Source organism: Cynocephalus volans, chromosome 11, assembly GCF_027409185.1.
Source record: "Cynocephalus volans isolate mCynVol1 chromosome 11, mCynVol1.pri, whole genome shotgun sequence".
In the NCBI taxonomy this organism is placed as follows: domain Eukaryota; kingdom Metazoa; phylum Chordata; class Mammalia; order Dermoptera; family Cynocephalidae; genus Cynocephalus; species Cynocephalus volans.
In genome coordinates, this window is record NC_084470.1 from 121139457 (window position 1) to 121151168 (window position 11712).

General features: G+C 51.9%; 1 protein-coding gene across 1 annotated transcript; it reads left to right on the plus strand.

The window, feature by feature from the left end:
* The first annotated feature begins 1637 nt into the window (after positions 1–1637).
* On the plus strand, positions 1638–7275 carry KISS1 (KiSS-1 metastasis suppressor). The gene is made up of 3 exons (XM_063113464.1): positions 1638–1722; positions 4798–4932; positions 6944–7275. Exons 2-3 carry the CDS (start codon positions 4830–4832, stop codon positions 7273–7275), a joined length of 435 nt encoding a protein of 144 aa, XP_062969534.1. The 5' UTR covers positions 1638–1722; positions 4798–4829.
* Positions 7276–11712: the final 4437 nt, after the last annotated feature.

Sequence of the window (11712 nt, forward strand, 5' to 3'; positions counted from 1 at the left end):
TGGAAGGGAAGTGGGGGCCACCCCCTCAGGCGCCCCACCCCCGAGTCCTGAGTCACTTCCCGTCATATCCGGACCTCAGCAAGTCCAGAAGGAAGCATGGAGCTGAGTGACTGACCTCAAATCCCCAAGTCAACTCAGGAGGCTGCCAGGACTGTTTGGAGCAGAGATCCAGGGCCCCGTGGAGATCAGACTGGGGCTGGCATCACATCCCCACCCTGTATTTATGGAGGAAAAGGGAAGATTAAATCCCCAAGTTGTGAGTGTGTCTAAGATGTGAAGTCAATGTCTCCAGCCCCTTCGACCCATCCTCTGCCTCAGGACAGGCCAACACACGTCATTCCACATAGCGAAATTATGGCCTGTAAGGGTCTGTCCTGCTTTCATAGGCTGTAATTTTTATCCTCATGTTTAACAGTCCTAGTGAGCGGGATGATGCGTTTGCAAGCCTCTGTTAGCAGTAAGTATTGGACAAGTGATGGGTGCTAATTCTCCGTGCTTTCAGAACGTGTTTCTCAACCACTAGATGATAGTTCTGCACAGCGCACCCACCAGGTAGGGCTTGTGCTGGGACAGCTTCCCGTCTGAGGGTGGAGGCATAGCCCCTGCTTTCAGAGAGCCACCATCTGACAGAGGAAACAGTCCCCGTAATGGGGAGCCCCTTGTCCAAGAGTAAAGAGAGTTCTTGCAGGCTGAAGAAAGAGACAAGAGTCACTTGCAAAGCATGCATTTGGTAAACTTTTATTGAGGGCCTCTCTGTATGTACCAAGAGGGTGCTGAAGGCACAAGGAGGAAGGAGGCCTGACCCTGCCCTCAAAGTGCTGTGCACAAGCAACTACAAGACAGTATGATGGTGGGTGCCATGAGGGTGCAGTCCAAGCAGCCTCTTCAGATGTGTTGCCACCTGGAAGTCTCTTGTCTGCAATCCTGAGCACTTCCCAGGCACAACTACCTTCTAGAGCTTCCATTTTATTCTCCTTTCTTATAGCCAGCTGCCTACATACCTGCCTCACCCTCCTGGCCGTGTTGTATTATATTCATCTCAAGCTCTGTGCGGAACCAGGGCTCAGTAATTCAGGAAAGAGGAGAAAAAGGAAGGAAGAAAAAAAGACAGAATCCTCCCCTCCACCAGTTGCAGAACACAGACCAGGAGTTGCCTTCTGGTGGGAGACCCAAGAGAAAGCGCCGGCATTCTCTGAGAGCTGGGAGCCCGAGGTGCCTCAGGCACCCTGGGCCAGACTGTGCCCTTCTCTCCTCTTCCTGACCTTGTCATGTTCACTTCAGACTGGGTGTGTTTGTGGCTCTCCCAGAGGGAACAGGACATTTCACACTGTCCCCTCCCAACAGTCCGTCTCCATGTGGTTTGGGGCAGAATGGGCCTCCAGCTGAGCGGGTCAGGGTGGGAAGGAGGGGACGGTGGAAAGAACTAGTAAGAACTGGAAAACCAGCCTTGGAGGGCTCCTGGAGGGGGAGGAAGAGGCTGACCTCAGTCAGGAGAGGCGGGAGGCCACAGGCGGGTGCTGTGCTCTCCGCAGAGGGGCCAAGGAGGAGGGAGAAGGAGGCGGAGGTGGGCTTATGCCTGGAGACGTCACCCTGGGCTTTATAAAAGGGACGTGTGTGTGCGATCAGGAAGCTGGCAAGAGCAAACCCAGGAGCCCAGCTCCCGGTCGTCTCATCACCTTAGAGACCCTGCTGAGCGCTCACCAGGGCCAGGACTGAGCCAAGGTAAGTGTACTGCGGCATCCACACCTGGGGAGGCATCTGCCCTGACCTTGGAGGCTCAAGAGGGGAGTAGAGAATTAGTTCCAAGACTGACAGGTGCACCCAGGCAGGCAAAGGTGAGGCACTGCTGATCTTTCCTGATTACCAGATTGGCCAGATTATTCTGGGATGCCTGGGTGAATACACTGACTTGCAGTTTATTTGTGAAGCCAGGAGCCTAGAGATTCCAAAGGCTCGCTCTTGCTGTGGAAGGAATAAACGCAGTGAGTAAACTCTCTGCGGCTGGGGTTAGAGGCCACAGAAGTTTTGGAAGGAGCTGGGGAACCCATGGGGGCTCATGGGCTCAATGGGGCTCCTCTGAGCAGTTTCCCCACATTGTGGATGATAAATACAAACCTAGCCAAAGGGCGCCTACCTACACACCCTAGTAGCCCCTCACTAAGAACTAGGGCCACCCCCAGAAGGAAGCCACCCGCTTCAAAAGGCTTCTGACCATGCTTGGAATTTCTCTGTTACTCACTAGATACAAACCCCTTGGGATGGGGGGAACCACGAAAATTGTTCACAGCAGGTCAGCCACTCCTGGTTCCTTGGAAGCTGGTGGTTCTTTTCCAAACAATTCAATTCTGGCTCATGTATTACGTGTCCCTGTGGGCTTGGCAGTGAACTAAGAGTTGGGGAAATCTGGGGTGTGTGTGTGTGTGTTATGTGGTGTATATGTATGTATGTGTGTGTGTGTGTAGTGTGTGTATATGCGCATGGTGTGTGTATGTATGTGGCATGTGTGTGCGTGCATGCATGTGCGGTGTGTGTGTGCACATGTGCATGGTGTGTGTGTAGTTTCGTATATGTACATGTGTGGTATATGTATATGTATGTGTGTGGGGGGGGGGTGTGCACTGGGGACAGGCAGCGTCCTCCCACAGCACACATGGTAAGTGCCATCCACAGTCGGGAGGAGGCACTACAGGGCAAAGGGAGCAGGGGGAAGGAGTACTACCCTTCCTGCCACACAGCCCCCTGCCCTCCCTCCCTCACCATCCTGCTTCTGCACAGAGCAACCAGAAGGCTCCACCTGAAATGCACGTCTACGCATGGACTCCTCTGGCTCAGGCCCCTCCAGGATGAAGCCCCTGTGTGGCCCCCTACCCAGCCTCCTCCCTCTCTTTCTCTCCATGGAAAGTTCTACCGTTGTTGAGCTGGAGGGCCTGCAGTTCCCTCCGTGCCCAGCCCCTGCCTGCTGCTGCAGTGCCCCAGCACTGTCCTCTATGCAGTTGCCCCTCCTGGGATGCTTTCTGTGAGCCTTTCTTCATCTGGTCTCATGCCCAGAAACAGCTTAGGTGCCACCCCCTGCCAAAACATGTCTGGACCCTCCAGGTCCGGTTCCCCTGGGCTCCTATAGCCCCCTGTGTACTCACATGCATCCAGCCTGTCTTTACAGTGTTATTTTGAAATGATCTGCTTATGAGTCAATTTCTTGTGGCAGACTCAGATCTGAGGGGGCAGCAACCCCATGATTTAGCACACCTGTGCACCCCTAGCCCCTAGCCCAGCACTAACACCTATTGGTGCCCAAGGAATGATTTCAAAACCAACCTGGACCTCGTGCAGCCATGGTCTGAAGCCACGAAACAACTGGCTTTACATTGTTCTCTCTAATAGATTCATCCTGCCTCTATTCCGTGCCCCACCCCTGAGCCTTAAGACAGGGGCAGAAAGCTGTGGTCTGGGTTGCAGGGTGTCACAGAATCAAAGTCTGCAAGGATAAGTAACCATCGGAGGGGGAAGCTGATGGCCAATCTGATCCATTGCTCTTATTTTACAGATGGACCAAGGAGGCCTGGAAATGGGGCCGACTAGCTCATGTCTCACAGGGAATGAGGGCAAAGCTGGGGCCAGGTTCAAGTACCCCTGATCCCATTTCAGCATTCTTACTTTTTACACTATGCCTGAGCCCTGCAAAGAGCAGGGGGGTGGGGGGGCAAGAGCAGAGGGTGCATGGGCCTGACCATCCAATAGGAGCTGACAGACACAAATGATACTCTCCCCCCCTCCCCCCCCATAGAGAGAGGCTTGAGGCTTCAGGTTGGGCCAGGGCAACCTTTTTGCTCAGGCTGCAGTGCCCCCTGCCTCCCTAGCAGTTTATCTTTAATCATGTTTGTTGGACAATCTTAAAGTGCCTAATAGCTTTTTGAAAGAGAAATTGGACTTGGGAACTGGAAGGGGAGGTTGGGGGACGGGAGGACATGAGAGGGGAAAGGGAAAGGGGGCGAGTGAGGGTCAGGCACACAGCTCCCATCTCAACAGCCAAAACGATGTGGTCAATTCAATTCATATCTTCTAAGAGCCCGCAGAGAATAGACATGGAGACAATTGAGCTGATAAATCAGGGAGAGGTTTTTCTCTTCCCTGAGTTATAGGCAATAAGACAATTTAATGACTGTCTTCAAGGCTGTGAAGGGCTGTGAGAGAGAGCAAGATGATTGCCTCTTTCTTCCTTTTTTCTTGGAAAAGGAAAAGAATTCTGTCTATTACAGCAGGAGGGAACACGGCCAGGTTTGGGAAGGCACATTCTGTCTAATGGGGAGAGCGGGGCATGGAAAGTCAGGACTTGTGCAGAGCCCAGCACGGAGGGGAGAAGTGCCTGCTCCCAGGCTCCAGAGAATGTCTGAACCTCAGAGTCCTCCGCTCAGTGCCCTGAAGTCCTTGCCCCACTTCACCCCCCAATCACCCCTCCACACTGCATCTCACCCTCCTTTCTCCAACATTCCTCTCAAGCAAATCTGAGATTCAGAATCCTGCCTCTTGCACCAAATTGGATTGTTCCTTTCTAACTTACTGGCCCCACCTCCTCCAGGAAGCCCTCCCGGGTGATCCTCACCTCCCACGAATTCAGCCGTAACCACACTGTGCAAGTGGTCTCAATGCTATTTGTTTGGGCTCATTCCTCCAGAGGGAGCCTCCAAGGGCAGGGACTTTCTCCTCTTTTCAAGGACTCTCCCTTTTGCACTTGGCTCTGCCCCCAGCACCCAGCCAGACTCTGTGCCTGACCTAGTCCTTGTTCCCTCTTGGCCTCAGGGTGCTTCTAGGACCTGCCTCTTCTCACCAGGATGAACTCACTGGTTTCTTGGCAGCTACTGCTTTTCCTCTGTGCCACTTCCTTCGGTGAGCCATTAGAAAAGGTATCACCTGTGGAAAATGCTAGACCCACAGGTATGCATTTTCTGGAAAAAGGGTGGGGGGAGCAAGTGAATTGCAAAACGAGGTTTATCGTATTTTCCAGATTCTAGCTCGTCTATCGATGTGAATTTAACACTGCATTTGGTGGAGACCTAAGATTGGTACATATGCAACTCATTGAGAAATCCATTAACCCTGTAAGTTAGGGACGGCTGACCACTGTTACAGGCATCAGTCTGCTCACCTAGGTTCAGGTGCTGGTTAACCTCTGAGCTCCTTCATGGTTTTCTCACACTGTGTTCTCTGCCCTGTGCCAACCACCTCTCCGTGCAGATGTTAGAAAGGAACTTAATATGCAAGTTTCTTTTATCAGTAACCTCAGATCCTTTATGGGGAATTTGCAAAAACAAACCTAAACAAAAGGACAGATCTTTAAAAGGACAGATCCAGTCAACCTTGTGAGTTCATTGAGGAACTGATGAGCTGGAGAAACTGAAGCCCAAAGAGGTAAAGAGATTTCCCTAAAGTCACTCAAACACTACAGAAACCCAGCAGGTGTGGTTGCCCCTGGACAGCATTCTTACTGAGTGGCATGAGCTAGAATGGGGCTAGTTCCCAAGTCAGGATCTGTGGGTTTGAACGCTTCTTGGTTGTCAACTTTCTGGGCAAACTAGAACCCATAGCTTAGCCCCTCTGGACTTCAGTTTCTCTAGCTATGGAGCTCAGGACATACTCTGTACACATTTGATATCATTTTACATGACCATAAAATAGCCCAAAGCAAAGTGAACACAGCCCCAGGTGTCCTTTGCCAAGAGTGTCTTCTTTCCTGGGATCAAGTGTTTTTCCTGGGATCAGGTGAGGAAGGCTACTCCAGAGAATAACCCCCCCACCACCCAGGGACATTGAGCTGCTGGGTCTTTCTGGCAAAAGGGTTTAGGTGAGGCCACAAACAGCAGCCTCAGCAGTGATCCTGCTGCTGGCTCAGTGGGTGGAAAGGGGAAGGAGGCGATCCTCCCTCCCATCTCAGCCAGGCCTTGGGCAAGGTGGGAGGGACCTCCCAGGCAGATCGTCGTTAACTCTGGACCACGTCCACACCCCTCTTCTCCAAAGTGTGCCAGGGCATTCAGGAGCAGGGCTCAAAGCCAACCCCCACCCCGGTACACACCCACTTACACCCAATCACACACCAGGCCTCATTTCCACTGAGCTCTCACCACAGTTGGCTGGAGTTATTGTCGACTCACAGCTAGTTGCCCTGTTTTACTGTCAAAAGTATAGTGAACTTAATGAGCCTTGCATGTGAAACACCTTCTGATCAGCCCTTGTCAATCCTCCGTATGAATGGGAGAAATCATACCCAGACTGAGGGGGCTGAGCCAGTTAAGGTGACCTGGAAAATCTCCTTTCTTCATTGAGTCCTTATATAGCTTATTAGGGGTTCAGTTATCAGAGACCAGGGCTGGATCATGGGTGTGTGGGGGCACCGTGGACTTAGCTCCACTTTCTCGATTTGTTACTGCACATTCTTCATTACCTTTTATACATTTAACAAGCATTTACTAAGGCCCTACTATGTGCAAGCCACTGTTTCAAGCACGCTGAGAGACAGAGATGAATGAACATGACCCCCACGCGCCCCAAGGAGCTCACAGCCTAGTAGGAAGCCGGATGCGGAGAAGCCACCCAGACTCAGTGAGCCAGGGAGAGGGGCAGAGCTGAGTCTCCAGCAAGGACTGGTTTTATTTATTTCCCAGCTCTTTTCTGTTTGCCTCCTAAAAGGAAGTAATTTAATATAAAAGTTATTTAAGATAATTCCGCAAGCGTCTGAAATCAGAGCTATGTTCATGGAGAAAGGAGCTAATGGCCTCACCGCCCAAGCTAAGATGGTCGTGCCGGTACCGCCCGCCATTTAGCGCTGCGCCTCCTGGCGGTCAAGGAGAGAAGAGCAGCATAGGGTGGGGGTGGGTGATGTGAGTGGGTGTTCCAAAGCCGTCTTTCCTGCCACCCCCCGCCCCCCAACTCCCTGTGCTGTCTGTCCTAGGCCAGCAGCTGGGACCCCCGGCCCTCCTGGCCGCCTGGGAGCAGAGCCTGCGATGCGCCGCCGCCGCCGCCGCCGCCGCCGCGAGCAAGCCCGTCCCGGCCGGGCCGAGCCCCCGGGGGGCCTCGCTGTGCGCGCCTCCCGAGAGCTCGGCGGGGACCCAGCGGCCGGGCCTGTGCGCCCCCCGCAGCCGCCTGATCCCCGCACCTCGGGGCGCGGTGCTGGTGCAGCGGGAGAAGGACCTGTCCTCCTACAACTGGAACTCCTTCGGCCTGCGCTACGGCAAGCGGCGGAGCGCGCCGGGCAGCCGCGGCGCAGGTGCCGGCCGGCCGTGAACTTGAGACCCCGGACGAGGGTCCGAGCACGCGGGGCTGGGGCAGGGACACCCCGGGGGGAGGGGGGAGGGACTGGACTTCCTGGCCTGAGGCAATAAAGGAAATGCTGCCGACTGGCCGACGTGTGATTTGTGGCTAATTTTTGCAAGCAGCACCGATAAGGTTATTCCTCTTCTTTTCTCAATTGGATCTTTTTTTAGTAGGTTTTAAGATGCTTCTCGTTGCTTCTTAAACTAGGTGTGATAAAGAACCAGATTGTTTGTTCCCTAATCTACTGCAGATCAATACTTAAAAAAAAAAAAAAAATTAAAATGAATCACTGAAAACCTGAAAAATTTAAAAACAACTAAATAGAAGCCCAAGTTGGATGTTGCTTGGATGGTTCAGCAATATCCAATTTGTATAAACATTTCCGAAGACGCCCTCTTCATTCCTAGACTCACCTCGCTGCAGATGGGTAACATTTTGCAGACAGACATGAGCAGCCACCCACACTTTGAGTAGCACTGCAGGTGGGAGGGGGTTGTGGGGCAAGACTTTCCCAGGGAAGTCATCAGCCAGTTGGACAGCCTGACCTGGAAGGTGATGCCAACCACTGCCCCGTCCACTGAGGCTTAAATATCACCAAAGCCCCATAGTCAGGTCTCTGCCGGGGTGCTTGGTCCCGAGGCACCAAAGAGTAAGGGGCATCAGCAGCAGACTGGGCCACTCACCCTCCCCCAGAGGAGCCCAGGATGGGTACTTTACACTGTCACGTCTCTTTATCCTCATAACCACCCGGGAGATGGGCACGTATTACCCCCATCTGTACAGGTAGAACCCTGTACAGGCAGAAGTTCAGAAAGATAAATAACTCACTCAAGACCCACAGCCGGTGAATGGCAAGTCTAATAGCTCTCCTGACACCAGAGCCTGTCTCCCCTGCTGCACATCATGCCTCTCTGAGATGGCAGGGTTTTTCCCATCTGAGTCAGTCTTCCTTGTAGGGACATTCCTGGGGGCCTGATAGCTGGGGAGTACAAATTGCCCTAAGAAGGAGTAGAAACCCATGTCAGCAGGGAAACCCCAGGAAATCCAGCCTCCCACCCACAAGGAAACCCAGTCCTATTTGACAGCTTCGGGTACCCCTGCCTGCTCGGTCTAGGATGGAAATGTTCTTTCCCAGAGGGATTGTGGAGCCCACCCCCCTACTGTGAAGCACTACAGTGTTCCATCCGTTTCAGAAACCAGGACTCCATAAGATAGAGGCAGAGCTGTGTTGCTATGGCAGTGAGAAGGCTGCCATGGGAACATGACAACCTGCTCCCACCCCATCTCTCCCTTTGAAACCACCTTCCAGGATCTCTCAAATTCTCGATTCTGCTGTGAGCTCAAGTCATAGCATGTCATGACAGTGTGAGGCTGTTGAGATTTGGAAGGGCATTTCATCCCCAGACAGCCTGGGGTATGGCTCTGTACCTCTTGGAGAGGAATCACTAACTCAACACCTAGTCTGTTAAGTGAGTTAGTCTCCTAGCTCCTGGAACCAGTCCTTTCTCTGATGAAGCCAATGAGTAGGAAGAGGTTAATGAGTTCCTGAGACCTGCTCTCAGGCAGCCTAATCTTTTAAAAACATCCTATGACCCTCTCTACCCCTTCCTCACAGCCTTAAGTTCAGGCAGATGGCAGGGGTGTGTGTGAGCTGTTCTGGGGCAGGAGAGTGAAATGAGTTGTCTGGTGTAAGCAGCAGACCTGTCTGTGTGAGAGAGGGTATGTGTAAGAGGGGTAAATACGACAAACTGTGTGCACGTTTGTATGCATGTGCCTGTGTGAGCTGTGTGTGGCATGGGCCCCTCTGACCACATTTCAGGCCTTGTCAGCTCTCACTGCAACCCCAGTGCTCCCCAAGATCTCTCTTCTAGCTGGTCCAGAGGCCCTGCTTCAGCAGATAGCTGGAAGGGAGTTGATGCCTGACCCTTGCTTCTTGTCCAGAACTGCTACCTGCGAGACTCTGGGCTTTGCAGTTCTTGGCCCCATGTCTTGGGAAAGGATGGGGGTTTCTGTGGGGCAAAGGCATCTTTGGTTCCATGTGATTCCCAGCCTAAGTCTGAGCCTGCTCTCTGGATTGGAGAGAAGGTGAAGAGAAGATCGGAAGCTGTGAAGGTCTGTAACACTGCTTGCCCCAGGGATTCCTATCCCCTGCTCTAGACTTTCTGAGTGGACTCAGAGAGTGGGGCACCAGAGCCCAAAGACTTGGAGGTAGGGCTGCCCAGGGGCACCTGAACCTACTTCTTCTTGGGATCTGTGGTCAGTGCCCAAGGAGTGAGAAATTAGGAGGCTGGAGCATCCCTTGTTGGGGGAAGTGGGAGGGTCTCTTCCCAGGCTCCACCCTTTCTGGTAAGTTTTGCTATAGTAGTGGGCTGGTCTCACACCCCTCTGGAAAGGGATTTGGGGGGAGGGGTGGGAGGAATGCAGGGAGATATCTGCCTCTTGTATCACTCGATATATTCACAAGCAATTTTGGGGTACCTGTGATGTGCCAAGCACAGCACTACCTCATCTCATCCTCACAACTGCATGAGGTGGGCAGTATTATCCCCATTGCATAAAGAGAAAACTGAGGCTCAGAGAGGTTAAGTGGTGTGCTCAAGGTAGCTGTGAAGTTATAGAAAGAGTCAGATTCCCACATTCTAACCCCACATACCATAATCTTCCTACACAGTGTAGCTCTTCTCTACCTCTCATCCTTGGAAGCACTGCTGGGTGGGAGACCCACCCCTTCTCCTCAATGATTTGTCTTGGGAAGCAGGTCTGGCAGCCAGTGTAACTCTACGGCCCCTCTCCAGCCCTTCTCTGTAGCCTAGTGGCTATACAGACAAGTCACCAATCCCCAGAGCAGGCCTCCTCCCCTCAAACCTCAGGCCAGGGGCCTGGCATCCGGCCTTGCCCCTGCTTTCCTCCTCTGTCAGCAGCTTCCCCAGGTCCAGCCTTGGTCACGGGGAAGTGAAGGACGTCAATTCCAAAGAGAACTAGTGCTCCCTTCCTCGCCTTCCCTGTCTTCTTCCATTTCCCATCTTCCATTTTAAAAGACATCAGAGCTCCATGTGGTTCCTTGCTTGGCTCTGAGTGGGGAGCCTGGGGGCAGGGCTTGCTCTGGGTTGTTGGGGGAGCCAGGACACAACAAACAGCCCCCACTTCCATCCCCTTCTCAGGTTTTGCTCATACAGTTTCTCTAATATCTGTCCAATATAGTCTTTGCAATGGTCCCTGCAATTTACTGGCTGCACAAAATGTTAAAAAGTACCACGCTGACACATTTGTGTCTGCTCACTACCTAAGCCTCTCAGAAGATAAACCCTCAACAAAAAGGAGAGGAAACCATAGCACATGGGAAATGACAATGGTATTTGGAAGATGAAAATTATATGGAGGGCTTGGCAGAGCAAAGGAAGCTACAATCTCAAACCCAACAAAGTGGGTTGCTTGGTCTTGGGGACAACTGATGTATGCCCAGGTCCAAGTCTCTGTCGATGTAGGTGTCTGGGGGACAAAGCTTAGACCAAAAACCGGGGAATTAGCTGAAAATCTGCACAAGGAGGAGTTAGACTTCCCAAGTCCCTTCCCCTAGTCAACACAGCTGGGCTATCCTGCTACCCCAACCTGCTGGGGGAAGGCCAGAGGCCTTCTTGAGGACCACAGTAGAACAGTCCACTCATGGGGACAGCAAGCACAGTGAGGAGAGGGATAAAGAGAGTGGCTGAAAAGGGAAGGACTGTGTGAATGTCTGTATAGGTGAGCCCCTAGCCCCTTCTCTCTCTCTGCTCCAGGAACACAGGCAGCAAGGTATACACTCCCCAGACAGCAGATGGGAGGTTCCAAAAAAAAGTCCTTTAGACACTGACATTGGAGGATAGCCCAAGAAAAAGCCTGCCCATGGCCCCTGTCTAGAGCAAGGTGCACCCACCCATGAGTTCTGCCCGGGCACACTGAGTTTCTAGGCCCCTTGGCCTCCCTCTTAAACATGAATGGAGAGTCTAGCAGTTACAGGAGTTTGAAGAAAACCTCCAGGTTGGAAGGAAAGATCAACACAAACAAACACAGAGAAAACAGACTTTCTGCAGAAAGCAGAGATAACATAAAATGTGTGTGGTAAAAAAGAAAAAATAATCACAAAGTTCCCCATCTTAGCCATTTTTAAGTGTACAGTTCAGTAATGTTCCGTATAGTCATATTGTTGTACGATAAATCTACAGAACTTTTTCATCTGAGACATAAAAAAAATTAATCTGTAAGATATATCCTCAGAAGGTATAAGAGAAAATTTTACATCCATAAAACAAGCAGTGGATGCAAGAAAAACAGAAGTAGCCAGAGAATTAGAAAGAGCCTTTGGAAATTAAAAGTATGAGAGCAAAATTTTTACAAAGAAATGAAAACATGGAACAAAGTTAAGGAAAC

Excerpts from the sequence above, each read along its gene's own strand:
- KISS1 (XM_063113464.1), top strand. The coding sequence starts at position 4,830 with ATGAACTCACTGGTTTCTTGGCAGCTACTGCTTTTCCTCTGTGCCACT. Across the intron at positions 4,933-6,943 it reads GGAAAATGCTAGACCCACAG|GCCAGCAGCTGGGACCCCCG; the intron begins GTATGCATTTTC and ends TGTCTGTCCTAG.